The 22,991-nt window shown below is 43.2% G+C and overlaps 1 protein-coding gene across 2 annotated transcripts in view; it reads right to left on the bottom strand.

Moving 5' to 3' along the window:
• The window catches only part of ccdc117 (coiled-coil domain containing 117), a 39,424-nt gene extending 17,486 nt beyond the window's left edge, over positions 1 to 21,938 (bottom strand). The window contains exons 1-3 of one of the 2 annotated variants that reach the window (XM_068055275.1): positions 21,861 to 21,938; positions 5,361 to 5,727; positions 226 to 279 (exon numbers count right to left, since the gene is read on the bottom strand). In XM_068055275.1, coding sequence (XP_067911376.1) covers positions 226 to 279; positions 5,361 to 5,677 — 371 coding nt within the window. In that variant the 5' untranslated portion in view covers positions 5,678 to 5,727; positions 21,861 to 21,938. Of the gene's footprint in view, positions 1 to 225; positions 280 to 5,360; positions 5,728 to 21,758; positions 21,819 to 21,860 lie in introns of those variants that run through there. The other variant, XM_068055276.1, reaches the window with a different exon arrangement.
• Between the last annotated feature and the right edge of the window lie 1,053 nt (positions 21,939 to 22,991).

Raw genomic sequence — 22,991 nt, 5'->3', positions numbered from 1 at the left:
ATCTGCAAACTTCTTAATCATACCCTTAAACCATTCATGACGTCCCAGATAGATACTGACATGCTGTTATTGCATCACGTTCCAGTAACTTGTGGCACAAATATAGCGTGATTAAAGGCAAGTCTAAAAGTCCAATTAATGCAGTTTATCAAAATGGCAATTGCTGCGATTTCTAGCCCATAATACCCGTAACATAGCAGAACAAAACGTCATGAAGATACTCACTCATCTTCCTCCTGCTCCCGCTTGTGCTTTCGCCTGGGAAAAAACTCATTCTTCCTGTTTAAGGCAGAAACAGATGTTAGTTGGAGGAAAACAAGAAACCATAAAAATAGCAAAAAATCATCGTTACTAAATCAACCCATTTTGAGCACTGGCTTGTTTAAATTTTAAAATTACATTGGAGTAATACTACCTGCTTAAAAAAGCAATTTTTCTATAAAATTGTAATGTGGTGTTGTAGAATTCTTTTAGACTCCAAAATGCCATTGATATCCCAAATCCTGAAGATCTTCAAAAACAGTTTAGTTTTGGGATACTGACATGTCGCCTTCTGCTGAATGCATAAACACACTGGTGCAAATTTCAAGTAATAGTCAGACACACACCATTTTTAATTAGTGGGCAATGGTCACTGCGCAGTATATCATATCCGCAGTTGTGTACTTTTATAACCCAAGGAGATAAAAATGGCATCTCCAAGTACAACAGACTGGGGCAAACCCAGTCACATAATGCCATCCCACTGACATCATAAAGAGTGTCATGCACAGTCACTGACCCCAATGACACAGCAAGGTTCAGTGACTGCAGGTTACATATATTGGCTTCTGACGCTATAATAGGAAATAGTCCCAAATGTACCAGAACTGTATACTTACACCTCAACAGTCTTCCATGACAATCAATCCCCCTGAATGCACTGTTCCAAGCAAATCAAAGCAGCGAGCACCTTCAAAGGGTTTGGCTACAATGACAGGTTGAACCAACACAAGTGGTCAAAGATCTACCCAAATAGAACAGTAGACTTTATAAATTATATGCAGATTTCAAAGCATTTCTATGTCCCCATATAACTAACTGATTTTAGGTTACGTTGGTCAATCTGTCTGGGTCCTAGTTTCGGACTGCCAAGATTACAAGCTCCTCCATGACCTTGCTCCTCTATGTATCAGCAATCTTTCCCCATCCTATAACACCTTTCAGACAATGCATTCCTTTGACTCTGGTTTCTTGCATATCTCACCCAACATCTGTCAAGAGTGCCTTACAAATGCAAACAGTTGCTATTCAGTGAACCCATGTTGTAAATGCAAATGCGGTTGTTGGATGAAGACAAGATTGGAGGTTGGTTCCTGCAGTTGAACAGGTTGTAAACATTGTCTGGATTAACAGGTGGTGAATGACCACTTGGATAAGGTACTGGAGAACGGCACCTGTGAAACTGTACTCTAGTAATCAATGCTTTCAGAAGAAGACGACAGGTTGAGGCAAGAACTGGAAGAAAATACAAACAGGGAAAAATAAAAAGGAGAACATAGAGTGTACCTATGGTCATGCTAGGCCCCCACCTAGCAAGAATAAGGCACATTAATTTTGTCATGAACATTGATTTTAAACTGTTACTGGAGTGAAGAAAGGACTTGATAAACAAATCAGCCGTGGCTGGAAAAGACATTTACATATTGACAGTGTTTGGAAGGACAAAGTAGCCATTCCCTGACACATTCAACCCACAACGGACATTTGATCACCAGACGTTGAAGGTGGGGGAGCTCGCATTCCAGGTTGACAGCTAAGATGGCCAAATACACAAATGGACATGGTCAAACCAGCTAGTCACATGACTAACCTGTTGGGCAACATGAGTATTTTGAATTTGTTCAAACAGTTTGGGCAGAAAGTCTGTTTGCTCCTGGACTGAGAAGATCTCTCACCTGTCTGCTCCCATCTCTTTCTCAAGCCTCTGAATCCACTGAAGACACATGAACCCCGAGAGAGAAAAATCTCCTACAGCGAACAAGCTTCAAGAAGAATACTGGGTCCCAACGAAAAGCAACATCTACCTACAATCAAGGGCTCTACAATGAGCTCGAAGAACCGTGACAACTCTTCAGATATTGCTTCAAACCTTTCCACTTTATTTCTTCTGTTTTCTTTGTCTCTATCGGCATTGTGGCACAATGGCGCAGTGGTTAGCACCGCAGCCTCACAGCTCCAGGGACCCGGGTTCGATTCCGGGTACTGCCTGTGTGGAGTTTGCAAGTTCTCCCTGTGTCTGCGTGGGTTTTCTCCGGGTGCTCCGGTTTCCTCCCACAAGCCCAAAGACTTGCAGGTTGATAGGTAAATTGGCCATTATAAATTGTCACTAGTATAGGTAGGTGGTAGGGAAATATAGGGACAGGTGGGGATGTTTGGTAGGAATATGAGATTAGTGTAGGATTAGTATAAATGGGTGGTTGATGTTCGGCACAGACTCGGTGGGCCGAAGGGCCTGTTTCAGTGCTGTATCTCTAATCTAATCTAATTGCGTGTGCATGCTAGCATGGGAGCATTGTGTATCCGTAGGCGGTCACCGAGTTAGAGTTTAAGTTTAAATAAATTTCAACTTTTCTTCTTTAAACCTAAGAAAGCCTGTTTCTGCTGGTTTCTTTGCCTTATAATTGGAAAGCAGTGAACAAGGATTCACCAAGGGGGAACGTAAAACATGGTGTGTTTAAAATTAAATCCAAATACGGTAAGACCAGGTGAAGGCTGAAAGGGAACCCTAGACCTCTTTCTCACCTGGTCGTAACACTATAGTGCAACTATTTCTTGGGCAATGAAGAGAGAAACAGCAAAAACACTTTTTTTTTTCCTGTTGTGCTTGCTACAACACTGTGATTAAGATCCTGGACTAGCGCAGCACAGGCCAGAAGCTGAAGTTGTGAAATTGAATTCAATAAATCTAGTAATTTTTGGGCTTATACTAGAGATTGACCATGACATTTGCCAGTCAGCTGCAGAAACAAATGGCTCACTAATGTCCTCCACTGAATGGAACCTGCTCTCCCTATTCATTCCGGCCTAGATTCAGCGTCATGCTATGTGGTTGACCCAATGCCTTCCAGGCAACAAGGGATGGGCAATAAATGCTATCTTGCCAATGTTGCCCATATCACAACAAAAATTAAACACAGGAACAAGATCCCATCTAACTTTAGGAACTGGTTTGGTTACTGGTGTGCAGTACGATCAAGGAATGAGATGGAGATATTCCCAAAATGGTAAGTCTATAACATAAGCAAAACACTAAAAAAGGTATCCAAAACTACTCTTGGCCAAAAATAGTGAGGTGTGCAGAGTTATGAGATGCAATTCCTTTCCCTTCTACTGCTAAAACCAGATAAATATCTGGTTAAACCAGATAAAAATCATTACTAGCAGGAACTTTACAGTATGAAACTCCATGTCACTGGCAATACAAGGTACACAGAACTGCAACCACAGTAGCAGTACATTACTCTGCATCCAGCGATATAAAAGTTTTGCATCTGTCATGTGTCTCTCAAACACATGGGAAACAACCTAATATGTGCATAAGGCAACACACCCATGCAATGTCAAGGGATATCTGCAAGTACTGTGTAAGGTGACACATCAGGGCAGTTGTTTCATGCTAAGTAATCATAATCTTCATGTAGCTATAGTATTAAGTTATACAATGGCAGTGCTCTGGTTTTCTGTCTGTAAACACCATTCTTAGTATTTTCTGTTACTATATGCAACTATCTTTGCCATACTACGTACAGCCCAACAAGTCGGTACCACTCTTCTCATCCCATCAACATATCCTTTTATTCCTTTCTCCCTGATGTGTTTATCTAGCTTCCCCTTAAATGCATTTATGCTCTGTGCCTCAGCGGCTCCCTATGGTAGTGAGTTCCACATGTACCACTCTCTGGTTAAAGATGTTTCTCCTGAATTCCCTATCAAATTTATTATTGACTATCTTATATTTCTGACCCCTAGTTCTGGACACGAGTGTAAATGTTTTCTCTATACGTCTACCCTATCAAACCCTTTCATTACCTTAAAGGCCTCAATCAGGTCACTCCTCAGCCTTCCCTTTTCTAGAGAAAAGAACCCCAGCTTGCTTAATCTTTCCTGATGGTTGTAATCTCATTCTAGTAAATTTTTTTTGCACCTTCCCCAATGTCTCCAGTAAAAAGTTGCTTGCTATAGAACTAGTAAAACAACCATTTCACTAACTCCACTTTCTCGGTGTACGTTTTTTCAAGTAAATGGTAGAAACGTCACTAATGAAACACAGGGAAAGGACATCATTTACAACAATATATTTATATAGTGTTTTTAAAGTAATAAAATATTCCAAGGCACTTCATAGAAGCATCAGCATTATAAAACAAAACACCACCAAACCACATGGGTCAGATGACCAAAAGCTTGGTCAAAGAGGTAGGTTTTAAAAAGAGAGTGTCTTAAAAGGAGGAAAGTGAGGTAGAGAGATGGAAAGGTATAGGAAGGGAATTCCAGAGCTTAGGGCCTAGGCCACTGAAGGCACAGCCGGCAATGGTGGAGCGATTTAAAATCAGGGATGCACAAAAGGCCAGAATTAGATGAGTGCAGATATCTCGGAGGATTGTAGGGCTGGTGGAGATTACCGAGCTAGGGAGGGTGAGGTCTTGAATGAATTTGAAAACAAGAATGAGAGTTTTATTATCAAGACATTGCTTGTCCAGGAGCCAATGCAATTCAGTGAGCAATGGGTTGATAGGTGAACAAAACTTTGGTGCAAGTTAAGACAGGGACAGAAGAGTTTTGAATGGCCTCAAGTTTGTGAAGGGTAGAATGTGGGAGACCAGCCAGGAGTGCATCGGAATAGTCAAGTCTAGATGTAATAAAGACATAAATGATAATTTATAAGAAAGATTACAATGAGGGGGCACAGCACCATCTCTTCTCAAGTTCACAACAAGGAGGACAAGATTGAAGGCCTTCCCATTTCAAAATCCTGAAAAGCTTTACTTCAGGTCTCAAACTACAGAAAGTTCTCATGCAAAATATAACCAGCCGTGTGTTAAAAGGAGCAGTAAAATTCCAAGTCCATTGCATTGCCCCACGTTATGCTGAATTAACAAGTTCAAACTACCTATTTGAGCACCGTGTGTCAGGTTTAGGAGAAATGTGAAAAGTGACGTTAAAGCAACTTATAAGAATTGCTCTCCTAATTGTGTAAAGTAACTGTTTCAAACACTAGCTAAAGCACAGAATGTATCCAACCTTCTCCCATACTTTCAACAATGCCAAGCTGAACCAGCTTCTACCCAATGATCGTGAGAGAGATTCTTAATACTCACACAGCCCAATGCTTCAGTTCACAGTTTGCAGAAGTAGTTCTCATTCCTTTTGCCAAAGGATTGTATCCTGTAGATTCCATACTAGTGTCCATGTTTTCATTTATTCCATCTGGCTGCTTAAGGCCTCTTCCTTCCTGTAGTGCAGTGGTATCACAACATCCTGGTACAAACCAATCTGTCTGCCAGCATAATGGATTCTGGACATGTGCTGCAGCACGTGATGCATTTCTCCCATATACATCCAGTAGGGGTGACTGAAACCGCTGTCTGCCAGAGGGTGCCAATGAGCTATAACAAAGGCTGTGTGCCATCACCATAGCAGACAATGCAACTTGGAGTTCACTTATTTTTTAAAAAGTGGAAGCCCCTGTAAGAGAACCAATGTTACTATGAGTCAGAAAAATAACTACAATAGAAGGGCATTTTTTTTTTTGTGGACAATGCTCAGTCAAATCAATTTTTGAGTATTGACTAGATGGTAACCACCACACGCATAAACAAGTGAACAGAACAACATACTGGTTTAATGGATCAAGATCCATACATAGCAAAGTAATCTAATACATTAGCTACTCATTTCGTTTTCATTTGCCTCCTTAAAAAAAAAAATTCTTGTTACAGCATTATGAGGCTCACTGATCCAGACCACATGTACTGCAATGTGAACATATTTCTGCAATGAACAGTAGGATAATTACATTACCAGTTCAGCTTATATCGGTAGCTTAGTGACATGTACATAAGAATGTAAGCAGTCTTGATGGACTGCACCGAATACTGTGCTATTTACTAAAGCATGCCTAGATTGTACATTTGGTAGCCATTGCTTTCTTAAATTCAGTCCCACCGTACCAGACACAATTCTATCTTCATGAGCACACTTCCAATAGGTCAGCTCCAAGGACTCAATGTCCCAGCTACAAGGAACTTTCATGCCAAACAATCCATTAAGACATGCACAATGACATCACAAACATCAATACAGTGACACTGGTGGATGCAGCTTCACCCAGCATGCATCTCTGCTCACCTCAGACTATTTAAAATCAAGTGTTTTGAGTTATCATTGTAATAAGTAAAATGGAACAAAACATTGCTGCTCAGACCTGGTCCGATTGAAGTTATTGCAAGTGTACACAAAGGTTTTGTGTCACAAATGTAAAATACTGCACTACATGACATTCACACATCAAGCATACAACTCTGAAGAACACCAGATCAACTCAAGCAGCTGGGTAACAGAAATCAAGCCAGAAACTAATACAGTCATTCTCCCACCCCCATCTCTGATGAGAGGGATGCCAAGACCAAAACTGTTCAGGAACTCAACCTTGTCAGATTAGGATAGTCTTCAGCTAGCTGGTTTTGCCCATCCTCTTGCAAAATATACCACATTGCCTCCCATCCAAATACACATCTTATTCTTGATTATTGTTCATATAATGTTTATTACATGCAGACCAGAGCATCAGCCCATCTATTGATTTGGATGTTACTCTCGATTGACTCTCATTCTTTGCTAGCCACAGATTCTAAGCTTTGCTTTGAACACAAGAATTTTAGTTCAAGGAAATCAAACTACAAATTACTTTACTAGGAACACCTTCAGAAAGGATATGCATAAGTGCCTTGTAAAGTGCAACAATTATACAACACTGGTTATTTCAAGGCTACATACAGCATGCCATACGCAGGACTCATAAGCAGTAAAGTTCAGAATGTAAATTTAAATATTTAAGCTACCTACTGTTTTTGAAACAAATATTTAAATTCCATTTTACCATGTTTTGGATTAGGTAGGTTTGACCCTGTAATCTTATAGAAGTATGATCACTCACTTTCACCTTCCTCCAAGGTTTTGCCAATGGCTCATTACTGGAATTGGGAGTATTCACAGATTTTTGCTGAGACATTTTAAGTCAGAGGCAGAAGCCAAATTATATCTAAAAACCACCTGCTTTTGACATGTACTTCACCATCGATGTTAATCTTTTGAAAATTTTCTCCCAATTTTGGTGTATTTTACACATTACAAAGCAGACAGTACCTGCCTATTAAATCCTCACAAGATGAAATTAAAGAGCAATAAAGACAGAAAATGCTGGAAATACTTTTTTTAAAATTTGTTCCTAGATGTTAGCGTCATTGGCAATGACAGCATTTATTGCCCATCCCTAATTCTTTGAGAAGGTGGTGGTGAGCCACTGCCATGAACCGTTGCAGTCCATGTGGTGCAGGTACACCCACAGTGCTGTTAGGAAGGGAGTTCCAGGTTTTTGGCCCAGCGACAGTGGAAGAACAGCCATACAGTTCCAAGTAAGGACCATGTGAGAATTGCAGGGGAACTTGCAGGTGGGTGTTCCCATGCATCTGCTGCCCTCGTTCTTCTAGGTGGGAGACGTCGTAGGTTTGGAAGGTGCTGTTAAAGGAGACTTGGCGAGTTGCTGCAGTGCATCTTGTAGATGGTATACACTGCTGCAACTGTACTCCAGGAGAGTGAATGTTTAAGGTGATTGACAGAATACCAATCAAGCAGGCTGCTTTGTGCTGGATGGTGTCGAGCTGAATATTACTGAAGCTGCACTTATCCAGGCAAGAAGACAGTATTCCTTCACTCTCCTGACTTGTGCCTTGAAGCTAGTAGACAGGCTTTGGGGAGTCAGGAAGTGAGTTACACGCCACACAATTCCCAGCCTCTGACCTGCTCTTGTCACCACAGTATTTATATGGCAGGACCATTAAGTTTTTGGTTAATGGTAACTCCCAGGATGTTGATGGTGGGGATTTCAGCAATGGTAATGCTGTGGAATGTCATGGGCAGATGATTAGATTCTCTCGTCAGAGACAGAACCATAGAAAAATTATGGCACAGAAGGAGGCAACTCAGCCCGTTGTGTTCGTGCAGGCCAGGAAAACAAACTAGCCGCCCAATGTAACCCAGCATCTGGTCCATAGCCTTGCCGGTTACAACACTTCAGGTGCATGTCCAGGTACCTTTTAAAAGAATTGAGGGTTTCTGCCTTCTTCCACCATTCCTGGCAGTGAATTCCAGACACCCACCACCCTCTGGGTGGAAATGTTTTTCCTCATGTCCCCTCTAATCTTCCACCAATCACCTTAAATCTGTGCCCCCTGGTAATTGACCTCTCCACTAGGGGAAACAGGTCCTTCCTGTCTACTCTATCTAGGCCCCTCATAATTTTGTACACCTCTATTAAGTCACCCCTCAGCCTCCTCCATTCTAAGGAAAACAACCCTAGCCTATCCAATCTTTCCACCTAACTGCAACTTTTGAGCCCTGGCAACATTCTTGTAAATCTAGTCTGTACTCTCTCCACAGCAATTATGTCCTTTCTGTAATGGGGTGACCAGAACTGTCTGCGATATGCCAACCGTGGCCAAACCAGCGTTTTATACAGTTCCAGCATTACATCCCTGCTTTTGAATTCTATAACCTTGGCCAACAAAAGAAAGCATTCCATATGCCTTCTTCACCACTCTATCTACCTGTCCTGCCACCTTCAGGGACCTGTGGACATGCACTAAAGGTCTCTCACTTCTACCCCTCTCAAGATCCTCCCATTTATTGGGTACTCCCTCGCTTTTTTGGGCTCCCCAAATTCATTACCTCACACTTTTCTGCGTTGAATTCCATTTGCCATTTTTCCACCCACTCAAACAAACCATTGATATCTTGCTGGAGACTATGGCTATCCTCTTCACTATCAACTACATGACCAATTTTTGTGTCATCAGCAAATTTTCCAATCATCCCTCCCACATTTAAGTTCAAATCAGTAATATATATCACAAACAGCAAGGGACCCAACACTCCTCCCTGTGGAACGACAGTGAAAACAGCTTTCCATTCATAAAAACATCCGTCGACTACTACCCTTTGTTTCCGGTCACTGAGCCAACTCTGGATCCAACTTGCCACATTCAACTGTATCCCATGGGCTTTCATTTTACTGACCAGTCTGCCAGGTGGGACTTTGTCAAATGCCTTACCAAAATCCATGTAGACCACATCCACTGCACTATCCTCATCTAACCTTCTTGTTACTTCCTCAAAAAACTCAGTTAAGTTGGTAAGACATGACCTTCCCTTAAATCCATGCTATCCCTGATTAATCCGTGCCTAAGTGGCAGTTTATCCTGTCCCTCAGAATAAATTCTAACAACTTACCCACCACCGAAGTCAGACTGACTGGCCTATAATTATTTGGCCTATCCCTTGTACCCTTTTTGAACAATGGTACAACCTTCTTAGATTTCCAATCGTCTGCATCTAGTGAGGATTTGAAAATGATCCTCAGTGCATCCGCTATTTCCTCCTTGGCTTCCTTTAACAACTTGGGAGGCAATCTATCCGGCCCTGATGATTTGTCCACTTTCAAGGATGTCAGACCCTCTAGTACTTCCTCTCCCATTATACTTATCGTATCCAATATTTCACACTTCTCCTCTAACTACAATGACTACATCAACCCTCTCCTTTGTGAAGACAGAGACAAAAAACTCATTAAGAACCCTGCCCAAACCTTCTGCATCCACGCACAAATTCCCTTGTACATCTCTGATAGGCCCTACCCTTTCCTTAGTTATCCTCTTGCTCTTAATGTACTGATAAAACATCTTTGGGTTTTCCTTGATTTTACCTGCCAATAACTTTTCATGTCCTCTCTTTGCTTTTCTAATTTCCTTTTTTTAAAAAAACTTCACCCCTGCACTTTCTATACTCCTCGAGGCCTCCTAAAGTATGAAGATTTTTGTGATCATCATAAGCTTTATTTTTCTGCTTTAACTTATCCTGCAAGCTTCTAGATAACTAGGGGGCTCTAGATTTGGCAGTACCACCCATTGTCTTTGTGGGGACATGCCTACACTGTGCCTGTAGTATCTCGCTTTTGAATACCTCCCACTGATTTTCCTTCAAGTAGCTGTACCCAGTCTACTTTCGCCAGGGCACCTCAGTTTCTTAAAATTTTCCTTCCTCCAATTTAGAACTTTTACTCCTGTTTTATCCTTGTCCTTTTAGCATAATCATGGAAAACTTACTGTATTATGGTCACTATCTCCAAAATGGTCACCAACTGTTACTTCCTCCACTTTCCCAGCTTCATTACTGAAGACTAAATCAAGAATTGCACCCCCCTCTCGTTGGGCTTGTTACGTGCTGGCTAAAAACGTTCTCTTTTATCCCCTCTCTGTCCTTCACACTTTTTGTATCCCAGTTGATATTGGGGTAGTTGAAATCCCTGATTATTGCCCTTTAGTTTTTGCACTCAAATTTGCCAACATATTTATTCTTCTACACCTCTCTCACTGTTTGGGGGTCTATAGTACACTCCTAGTAGTGATGCTTCCCCTTTTTATTTGAGCTCCACCCATGTGGCCTGGTTTGCTGATTCAAATGAGATGGTCATTGCCCGGCACTTGTGTGGCACGAGTGTCATTTGCTATCAGCCCAAGCCTGACTGTTTTCAGGTCTCGCTGCATGCAGGCATGGACTGCTTCAGTATCTGAGGAGTTATGAATGGTACTAAATACTGTGCAGTCAAACATCCCCACTTCTGACCTTATATTAGAGGGAAGGTCATTAATGAAGCAGCTGAAAATGTTTGGGCCTAAGACACTACCCTGAGGAACTCCATCAGTGATGTCCTGCAACAGAGATGATTGGCCTCCAACAACAACCATCTTCCTTTGTGCCAGGTATGACTCCAACCAGAGGAGAATTTTCCCTCTGATTCACAATTTCAATTTTGCTAGGGCTCCTTAATGTCACGCTTGATCAAATGCTGTCTTGATGTCAAGGGCAATCACTCTCACCTCATCCCTGGAGTTCACCCCATTTCGACCATGTTTGGACCAAGACTATATGAGGTCTGGAACTGAATGGCCCTGGTGGAACCCAAATGGAGCATCGGTGAGCAGGTGCCACTTGATAGCACTATTGATAATACTTCCATCACTTTGCTGATGATTGAGAGTAGAGTGATGGGGCAGTAATTGGCCCGTTTGGATTTGTCCTGCTTTTTGTGGACATAACATTCCTGGGCAATTTTCCACATTGTTGGGTAGATGCCGGTGTTGCAGCTGTCCTGGAACAGCTTGGACAAGGTATTCTGTAGCACAAGTCTTCAGTACTACCATCGGGATGCTGTCAGCAGCCATAGCCTTTGCTGTATGCAGTGCCTTCAGCCGTTTCTTGCTATCATGTGGAGTGAATCAAAATGGCTGAAGACTGGCATCTGCAATGCTGGGGACCTCAGGAGGAGGCTGAGATGGATCATCCGCTCGGCACTTCTGGCTGAAGAAATTAGTTGCAAATGCATCAGCTTTTATTTTTGCACTCACGTGCTGGGCTCCCCCATCAATAAAAATGGGGATGTTTGTAGAGCCCCCTCCTCGGTTAGCTACTTAATTGTCCACCACCATTCACAACCGTTGGTTGTGGGATCGCTTAGCTCGGTCCATCACATGCTGCTACCACTGTTTCGCATGTTTGTAGCCCTGTGTTGTGACTTTACCAGTTTGGCACCTCATTTTTAGGATGTCTGGCACTCCTCCTGGCATGCTGTATACTTCTAATTGAACCAGGGTTGATACCATGGTTTGATAGCAATGGTAGAGTGAGGGATATGCCACACCACAACGTTACAGATTGTGGTTGAAAACAATTCTGTTGCTACCAATGGCCTACTACACCTCATGGGTGGCCCAACTTTGAGCTGCTAGATCTGTTCTGAATCTATTCTATTTAGCACTACGATAGTGCCACACAACATGATGGAGAGTATCCTCAGTGTGAAGACAAGACTTGGTCTCCACAAGGACCGTGTGGTGATCATTCCTACCAATGCTATGAACAAAAGCATTTGTGACAGATAGATTGGTGAGGGTGAGCTCAAGTAGGTTTTTCCCTCTTGTTGGTTATTATCACCTGCTGCAGGTCCTGTCTGGCACAGATGTCCATCAGTACTTGGCTAGTAGTGGTGCAACCGAGCTACTCTTGATGATGGACATTGAAGTCCCCCACCCAGAGCACATGCTGAGCCCTTGCTGCTCTCAGTGCTTCGTCCAAGTGGTGTTCAACATTGAGGAGCACTGGATTCATCAGCTGAGGAATGGCAGAAGGTGGTAATCATCAGGAGGTTTCCTTGCCCTGAGACTTCATGGGGTCTGGAGTCAATGTCGAGGACTCCCAGGGCCAGTCCCTCCCCACCGTATACCACTGTGCCACCCCCACTGGGATGGTAATGGAGGAGTCTGGGACATTGGCTGTAAGCTATGATTCGCTGAGTATGATTGCTGTTGCTCTCCCAATTTTGGCACAAGCCTCCAAATGGCAGAAGGAGGCTTTTGCAGGGTCGACTGGGCAAGGTGTGCCTAGGTCGATGCCAGGTGGTTTCATTCTTATTCATCTTTTCTGTAGTGGCTTGATACCACTGAGGGGCTTGCTAGGCCATTTCAGATGGTATAGCTGTAGGAGTGTCAGCCAGACCAGGTAAGAATGGTGGATTTCCTTCCCTGAAGAACATTAGTGAACCAGATGGGTTTTTACAACTATGCAGTAGTTTCATGGTCACCATTACTGAGAATAGCCTTGGTGGGATTTGAACCCATGTCTCCAGAGCAATAGTATGAGCCACTGGATTACTAGTCCAATAATATTACCACTGTGCTACTGTTTCCGACTCAACAGGTCAGGCAGCATCTGTTGACAGATAAACAGGATTAACATTTCAGGTTAATGAGCTTTTATCAGAACTGGGCCAAGGTTTTAAGCAAGTGAAAGGGAAGAGGTTGGGAAAAAGAACAAAAGGGAAGGTTTGTTTATAGAGTGGAAGACAGCAGAGATTAAATGACAAAAAAAAAGTTGGTGTTGCAAGGCCAAAGGGAGTGGTAACAGGACAAGTAAAAAAATGTCTGTGGGAGATGTGAATGGCAGAATGACACAAAGCTGCCATCTGAAAGCAAAATACAAGAGAAAAAAAGAGCAAAACCAAAACCTGCAAAGAAAAAGAAAACAAAATGGGGGCAGAGGTTATGGTCTGAAATTACTGAACTCAATAGAGTCAGAAGGCTATAAACTACCTAATGAAAAGATGAGGTGCTGTTCCTCGAGTTTGCGTTGAGCTTCACTGGAACAGCACAAGAGGCCAGGGAAATAAAAGTCCGAGTGGGCACAAAATGGAGAATTAATATGACAGGCAACTGGAAGCTCGAGGTCATACTTGCAAACTGATCATAGGTGTTCCATAAAGCTGTCACCAAATCTGCATTTAGTCTCTCCAGTGTACTTCAGACCACATTTTGAGCAGCGAATACAGTATCTTAAATTGAAAGAAGTATACATGAATTGCTCTTTCAGCTAGTAGTATTTGAGCCTTGGATGGTGAGGAGAGGGGAAATGAAAGCAGTTGTTGCACCTCCTGCACTCGCATGGAAGCGTGTTGTGGGAAGGGGTGATAGAGGAGCAGACCAGGGTACTGCAGAGGCAACAGTCCCTTTGGAATGCTGAAAGGGGAGGGGTGGGGAAGATGTGTTTGGTGGTGATATCATGCTGGAGGTGCTGGAAATGGCAGAGAATGACCAGTGGTCGTGGAGGCTGGTGGGGTGGAAGGTGAGGACAAAAGGAACCCTATCGTGGTTCTGGGAGAGAGGGAGGGTAAGGGCTGAAAGCAGGTGCGCGGGAAGTGAGATGGACACAGGCAAAGGCCCTGTCAACCACAGTGTGGGGGAATTTTCAGTTGAGGAAAAAGACCTATCAGAAGCACTGGTATAGAAGGTTGCATTGTAACCCATGTAACAGAGAAACTGGGACAGAATGGAGTTCTTACAGGAAGCAGGGTGAGGAAGTGTAGTCAAGGTAGCTGTGGAGTCAGTGGGCTTACAGTGAATGCTCATCAATAACCTATTCCCAGAAATGAAAACACAGACCATGTGAAGGTGAGAAGGTTTGAAAGTCGAAGCGAAGTCAATGCAATTTTCCAGTTCAGAGCGAGAGCAGGAAACTGCACCGATACTCATCAATGCACTGGAAAAAAAGAGTGTAGGACTGAACAAGGAAAATTCTACATATCCCACAAAAAGGCAGGCATACCTAGGACCCATACTTGTACCCACAGCAACACCTTTTGTTTTATTTGTCTCCCTCTGAACTTGCTGCACTCCACTCTTAGGTCCAACCCCAAGATCAAACTTGCTGACAAGGGCAGTGTTGTCTGGCAAACCAACCTTGCATAGGCCGAATGCCAACTCTCCGACACTACTTCCTAGCTCCCCCAGACCTTGACCCCACCGCTGAACATCAAGCCATCGTCTCAATAATGCTTCTATGAAGCACCTTTAAAGTGGTAAAAGTGGTTATAATCTTCCAAAGTTCTCAACTCAGGAACTATTCCTTTAAAATTTGAAAATTGGAGATGTCACTCCACTAATTAAAGTGACAGAGGGAAACCAGGGAATTACGGACTATTTAGCCTAACATCTGTTGTTGGGTCTATAATTAAGGATAGGGTGACTGAACACCGTGAAAATTTTCAGCTAATCAAAGTGCCAGCAGGGATTAGCAAAGGGGGTAGATCATGCCTGGCAAACCTAACTGAACTTTTTTTTTTGAAGAGGTGACTGCAGTAGTGGACAGTAGAATATCTAAGCATGTCAAGCACATAGACTTCCAGAAGACATTTGATAAACAGACTGTTGGCTAAAGTTGAAACTCAGAATTGAAGAAAAATTATTGGCCTGGTTAGGAAATTTGCTGAGCAACAGGAGACAGAGTAAGGAAAATGGGAAGGCAATCTAATTGGCAGCATTTGACTATTAGTGTCCCACAAGGATCTGGTTGGGATCTCAACTATTCACCATGTTTATTAACAAATTAAATGACGGAATAGAAAGTCGCACATCCAAATTTGCTGATGACACAAAGATAGGCAGAATAAAATTACAAAAGATATGACAGATTAAATGAATGAAATTTATTTGCCATAGTTTTGCCCAATGTGGGCAAATGTGAAGTCATCCACTTTGGACCTAAAAAAAGGATAGAACAGGGTACTTTGTAAATGGTGAAAAGCCAGAAACAGGAGGTCCAGGTGCACAGATCACTAAAATGTCATGAGCAGGTACAGAAAATAATTAAAAAGGCTAATGGAATGCTGGCCTTTCTATCTGAAGGACTAGAATACAAGGGGATAGAAGTCATGTTGCAGCTAGACAAAGCCCTAGATAGACCACACTTAGAGTACTGTGAGCAGTTGTGGATACCACATCATAGGAAGGACAAGTTAGCCTTGGTGGGAGTGCAGAATCTATTTAGCAGAATGATACCTGGACTTCAAGGATTAAATTACAAGGAGATTACACAAACTTCCTTGAATTTACAAAATTAAGGGAGATTTCATCTAAGTTTTCAAGATATTAAGGGTCATAAATAGAGTTGAGATCAAACTATTGCCAATGGTTGGGGGAATCTAAGACAAGGGGCATCATCTAAAAACTAGAGCCAGACCTTTCAGAAGTGTAATTAGGAAACACTTCTACACTGAGGGTAGAAGTTTAGAACTCTCTTCCCCAAACAGCAATTATATTCGATTAATTGTTGATTTTTAAAATCAGAGATTGATAGTTTTTGTTAACCAAAGGTAATAAGGATTATGAAGCAATGGCAGATACATGGAATTTGATTGCAGATCTTATTGAATGGTGGAACGGACTCAAGGGGCTAAATAGTCTACTCCTGTTCCTATTCCTTTCCATAACCATAGAAAAAGTACAGCACAGAAGGAGACCATTCAGCCCATTGTGTCTGCAATGGCCGAATAAACTATGCACCCAAACTAATCCCATCTTCCAGCACCAGGGTCCTTAGCTCCGTAGGTTACATCACCTCAGGTACAAGTCCAGGTACCTTTTAAAAGAATTGAGGGTCTCTGCCTCCACCACCTTTCCTGGCAGCGAACTCCAGACACCCACCACCCTCTCGGTGAAAAAGCTTCCCCTCTAATCCTTCTACCTGAAATCTGTGCCTCCTGGTAACAGACCTCCCCGCCAGGGGAAAACAGGTCCTTCCTGTCCACTCTATCTGAGGTGTACAAAATTGAGGGGCCCAATCATGTCATCCCTCAGCCTCCTCAGTTCCAGGGAAAACAACCCTAGCCTATCCAGCCTTTCCTCATAACTGCAACCTTCAAGCCCTGGCAACATTCTTGTAAATCTCTTTTTTTTTTAAATTCATGTGGATGTGGGCGTCGCTAGCTAGGCCAGCATTTATTGCCCATCCCGAATTGCCATTGAGAATGCGGTGGTGAGCTGCCTTCTTGAACCGCTGCAGTCCATGTGGGGTAGGGGCACTCACAGTGCTATTAGGAAGAGAGTTCCAGGATTTTGACCCAGCGACAGTAAAGGAGCGGCAATATAGTTCCAAGTCAGGATGGCATTGTGGCTTGGAGGGGAACTTGCAGGTGGTGGTGTTCCCAACTATTTGCTGCCCTTGTCCTTCTATGTGGTAGAGGTCACGGGTTTGGAAAGCGCTGTTGAAGGAGCCTTGGTGCGTTGCTGCAGTGCATCTTGTAGATGGTACACACTGCTGCCACTGTGTGTCGGTGCTGGAGGGAGTGAATGTTTGTGGATGGGGTGCCAATCAAGTGGGCTGCTTTGTACTGGTGCCGAGCTTGTTGAGCGTTGTTGGAGCTGCACCCATCCAAACAAGTGGAGAGTATTACATCATACTCCTGACTTGTGCCTTGTAGATGGTGGACAGGTTTTGGGGAGTCAGGAGGTGAGTTACTCGCCACAGGATTCCTAGCTTCTGACCTGCTCTTGTAGCCACGGTATTTATATGGCTGCTCCACTTCAATTTCTGGTCCAAGGGTAACCCCCAGGATGTTGATAGTGGAGGACTCCGCGATGGTTTTGCCATTGAATGTCAAGGGGAGATGGTTAGATTCTGTCTTGTTGGAGATGGTCATTGCCTGGCACTTGTGTGGGGCGAATGTTACTTGGCACTTATCAGCCCAAGCCTGGATATTGTCCAGGTCTTGTTCCATTTCTACACGGACTGCTTCAGTATCTGAGTAGTCGCAAATGGTGCCGAGCATTGTGCAATCATCAGCGAACATCCCACTCTGACCTTATGACTGAAGGAATGTCATTGATGAAGAAGCTGAAGATGGTTGGGCCTAGGACACTACTCTGAGGAACTCCTGCAGTGACGTCCTGGAGCTGGAGCTGTACTCTCTTCAGAGCAATTATGTCCTTTCTGTAATGTGGCGATCAGAATTGCACGCAATACTCCAGCTGTGGCCTAACCAACGCTCTATGCAGTTCCAGCATCAAATCCCTGCTTTTGTGCTCAATACCCAAGCCAATAAAGGAAAGCAATCCATATGCCTTCTTCACCACTCTATCCACCTGTCCTGCCACCTTTGGGGACCTGCGGACATGCAATCAGAGGTGTCTCACTTCTTATACCCCTCTCAATATCCTCCCGTTTATTGTATATTCTCTCACTATATTTGCCCTCCCAAATGCAATACCTCACACTACTCTGGATTGAATTCCATTTGCGACTTTTCCACCCACTCAACCAAAACATCGATATCATTCTGGAGTCCACAGCTTTCCTCCTCACTATTAATTACACGGCTATTATATGGCAGGAACATTACGTTTTTGGTTAATGATAACACCCAGGATGTTGATGGTGGGAGTTTCAGCAATGGTAATGCTGTGGAATGTCATGGGCAGACTATTAGATTCTCTCTTGTCGGAGACAGAACCATAGAAGACTTACGGCACAGAAGGAAGCCATTCAGCCCACCGTGTCCGTGCCGGCCGGGAAAGAAATGCTAGCCACCCAATCTAATCCAGCATCTGGTCCATAGCCATGCAGGTTACAACACTTCAGGTGCATGTCCAGGTACCTTTTAAAAGAATTGAGGGTTTCTGCCTTCTCCACCGTTCCTGGCAGTGAATTCCAGACATCCACTACCCTCTGGGTAAAAATGTTTTTCCTCATGTCCCCTCTAATGCTTCTATCAGCTTAAATTTGTGCCCCCTGGTAATTGACCTCTCCAATAGGGGAAACAGGTCCTTCCTGTCTACTCTATATAGGCCCCTCATAATTTTGTACACTTCTATTAAGTCACCCCTCAGCCTCCTCCATTCTAAGGAAAACAACCCTAGCCTATCCAATCTTTCCACCTAGCTGCAACTTTCGAGCTCTGGCAACATTCTTGTAAATCTACTCTGTACTCTCTCCAGAGCAATTATGTCCTTTCTGTAATGGGGTGACCAGAATTGTACGCAATATGCTAACTGTGGCCAAATCAGTGTTTTATACAGTTCCAGCATTACATTCCTGATTTTGAATTCTATAACCTTGGCCAACAAAGGAAAGCATTCCATATGCCTTCTTCACCACTCTATCTACCTGTCCTGCCATCTTCAGGGACCTGTGGACATGCACTAAAGCTCTCTCACTTCAAGTAGCTGTATCCAGTCTACTTTCGCCAGGGCACCTCAGTTTCTTAAAATTTTCCTTCCCCCAATTTAGAACTTTTACTCCTGTTTTATCCTTGTCCTTTTAGCATAATCATGGAAAACTTACTGCATTATGGTCACTATCTCCAAAATGGTCACCCACTGTTACTTCCTCCACTTGCCCAGCTTCATTACTGAAGACTAAATCTAGAATTGTACCCTCTCTCGTTGGGCTCATTACGTGCTGGCTAAAAAAATTCTCGAACATAGTTCAAGAATTTTGTCCCCTCTCTGTCCTTCATACGGTTTGTATCCCAGTTGATATTAGGATAGTTGAAATCCTCAACTATTATTGCCCTAAAGTGTTTGCACTCAGAAATCTGCCTACATACTTGTTCTTCATCTTCCTCTCATTATTTGGGGGTCTATAGTATACTCCCAGTAATTTAGCTGCCCCCTTTTTATTTCTGAGCTCCACCCATATGGCTTTGTTTGATGATTCATTTAGCGTATCATCCCTCCTCAAAGCTGTTATTGATTCCTTAACCAATAATGTTACACCCCCTCCTTTTTCATCTCCCGTTCCATCACGCCTGAAAATTCTGTATTCAGGGATGTTGAGCTGCCATTCTTGCCCTTCTTTAAGCCAAGTTTCCGTTATAGCAACGATATCATGTTGCCAGGTGTCTATCTGTGCCCTCAACTCATCGGCTTTATTTACTATTCTTTTGGGCCTCCTTATCTCGAGAGACAATGGATACGCGCCTGGAGATGGTCAGTGGTTTGTGAAGCAGCGCCTGGAGTGGCTATAAAGGCCAATTCTGGAGTGACAGGCTCTTCCACAGGTGCTGCAGAGAAATTTGTTTGTCGGGGCTGTTGCACAGTTGGCTCTCCCCTTGCGCCTCTGTCTTTTTTCCTGCCAACTACTAAGTCTCTTCGACTCGCCACAATTTAGCCCTGTCTTTATGGATGCCCGCCAGCTCTGGCGAATGCAGGCAACTGACTCCCACGACTTGTGATCAATGTCACACGATTTCATGTCGCGTTTGCAGACGTCTTTATAGCGGAGACATGGACGGCCGGTGGGTCTGATACCAGTGGCGAGCTCGCTGTACAATGTGTCTTTGGGGATCCTGCCATCTTCCATGCGGCTCACATGGCCAAGCATTTAAATAAATACCGTTTAACACTGCCAAATTCGTGTTGCACGCTGTTTAACCTTTGCTTCTTCTGACTTTCAGAGACACTCACTAATTTTGTTAATTTTCTGCATCCTGTTTCCTGCCCTGAAATTGTCCTAAGACTGCGCTCAGGTTCCCATCCCCCTGCCAATCTAGTTTAAACCATTCCCAACAGCATTAGCAAACCTTCCTGCAAGGATATTTGTCCCAGTCCCCATCAGGTGCAGACCATTTTGTACAGGCCCCACCTTCCCCAGAACCAGTCCCTATGCCCCAGAAATCTGAAGCCCTCCCTCCTGCACCATCTTTCCAGCCACACGTTCATCTGGTGTATTTTCCTATTACTATACTCACTAGCACGTGACCGTGGAAGTAATCTGGAGATTATAACCCTTGAGGTCCTGCTTGCTAATCGGTTTCCTAACTCCCTAAACTCAGCCTGCAGGACCCTATCCCTCTTTCTTTCTATATTGTTGCTACCAATGCGGACCACGACATCCGACTGTGCACCCTTGCCCTCCAGAATGTTCTGTAGCTACTCGCCGATATCCATGACCCTTGCTCCAGAGAGGCAACATACCATCCTGGAATCACGTCTGCGACCACAAAAACGCCTATCTGTTCTTGAGTCAGTAAGTCAATGAAGTGTCCTTAAGTACTTGAAACAGTTGCTTGAAAAAAAGAAATATTAAAGAGCATTGGCAAAAGGCTGTACAGCAAAATTGGGCTAGGCCTGTACTTGATAACTAAATGACCTGGTTTCTGTGTAGCATGGAAGTCTCACTCTTCACAACTGCCTACTGGAATCTCTTTAAAAGATAAAGTTTATGTGGAACGCCAGCGGGTCACGTTATGTAAGACAGGGCGACATGACACGCATTAATTACAACACAATCAAGTTATTTTTGATAAAATACTGATCCATAATATGCCCCTCCCTGTATCAAAGCATCAAGAAAAAATGAATTAAAAATTGTCAAACGGGATAAAAACACAAGATGGGATGTGACAGCAATATATACTTTAAACTTCTTTTGCTAATGGGCGTATTATACCAACACTATGAACGCCGCCTAGTGCCCATACATCGTCCTGTTCCAGAAACTTCCAGATGTTTATCTCCTGCTCAATCTTTACTGTGTTAAGTAAAAGTATTCAATTTGGTAACCGCAAAATATCATGCAATAAGCCATTTGGATTACAGAAACAGATTACAATTTGCGCCGTCATTTCAAATGGAATGGGCCAGCTCATTCAGGCAAAGTGTTGGGCTTTCAGATCGGTGGAAATAATTACGTTTGCAGACATTATTCATATACGTGCACCAAAAAAATGAGTAAGGGCAGGATTCTTAAAAGTTCACATAAAACAGATTAAAATTCACACGACTGCATAACTAACGAGTGAGCTGCTGCAGAAACGACACTGTCAGCGCAAGAATAATAAATGTAACACGAGTAAATTTCGCAGATCGTTGCTAATTCATAACACTAATAAACGTAGTTACTCCCGACAGTGCATTGCCGCAAATGCACCCCGATGGTGCACACGTACTCAGACGGAGAGAGTGACAGGCGGACAAATGCAGAGCCAATGGAAGAAGAATGCGCTATAGCTGGGACCCGGCACGAGCACTGACAGCCAACCTCGCGCACAGCCCCCAGAGCCCGGGCGCCGCCAAATGCCCTCGCGCCGAACCCCGCGAGGGCTCCCAACCAACCGTCGCTTCAAACACCGTCCAAGCTCAAATAACTGCCGCACTTCTTTTTTTTTCAAGTCCTTCCTCCCCTCTTTACCATTTACCGACTAATCAACCGCTTACCACTTTTCGCCATCCAATGTATCCTTTACGCCATGGCGTCATCGCTGGAATGATCCGAGACGTGGCCCACAATTGGGTGCCGCACCTGGCGTCGGCATGCGCATTAGCCAACCTGAAGACTGTTTGAAGGAGGTGCAATCGCCATCTTTGTTAGGGGCAGAAAGACTAATATCGGCAATGACGACATTGCAGGTAATAGGTATCATAACAACACAATTCATGGCATTGACAATGGGAGCGGGCCTGGGTTTTGGCATGTAGCTGTTTTCTGTGTTAGGACCTTCAAAGTTAGTTTTTATTTTTGAGGAAAGACATAGAGACCAAAACTCTGAAAACCAGGTTTTATTTTAAACCAGGGTAAATTCAGTGAAAACCAGTTTTTTTCCCATTACAAACCGGGGTAAATTCAGTGAAAACCAGTTTTTTTCCCATTACAAACCGGGGTAAATTCGGTGAAAGCCAGTTTTTAAAAAATTAAGCCAGGGTAGCTTCGGTGATGCCAGGTTTTATCTTAAACCAGGCTAAATTCAGTGAGATAAAAAGCAAAATACTGTGGATCTTGGAAATCTGTAATAATAACAAAGTACTGGAAATAGCCAGGCTAACGTCAGAGAAAGAACTTTTGGTATTTACTACCATGGAGACCCGTAAATGTGGTGTTGATAAACTGTAAATAATTGTGGGTTTCCATTTAGCTTAACTGTACCTTGTTAGTCCCATGCTTGTTTTCTTGTGGTTTGGTAATATTTTGAATAAAACCTGGCTTTCAGTAAATTTACCCTGGTTTAAAATAAAACCTAAATTCCGCCGATTTTTACCTTCTTTGACATAAAACCTGGTTTTTACTGAATTTACCCTGGTTTAAAATAAAACCTGGCTTTTGCTGATTTTTATCTGCTTTAAAATAAAACCCAGCTTTCACTGAATTTAGCCTGGTTTGAATTCAGTAAGTAATCCAAATTATAGAGGAAGGTATTTTTCTTCACTTATTAAAACACTTGAAAACCTCTTTATACAGTCCTTGAAGCGATATTCTTGCAGCTAAAAGTCCCAAACTCCTCCCAGTTGCAATGGATTGAATTTCCCAGACCTTCTCAAAGTTAATGTCCCCTTTGCTCACTTCTGAGCATT

This window comes from Heterodontus francisci, chromosome 23, assembly GCF_036365525.1.
Source record: "Heterodontus francisci isolate sHetFra1 chromosome 23, sHetFra1.hap1, whole genome shotgun sequence".
Classification (NCBI taxonomy): Eukaryota; Metazoa; Chordata; class Chondrichthyes; order Heterodontiformes; family Heterodontidae; genus Heterodontus; species Heterodontus francisci.
The sequence above is the reverse complement of the archived record's forward strand: the minus strand, read 5'-3'. Positions and strand labels throughout refer to the sequence as shown.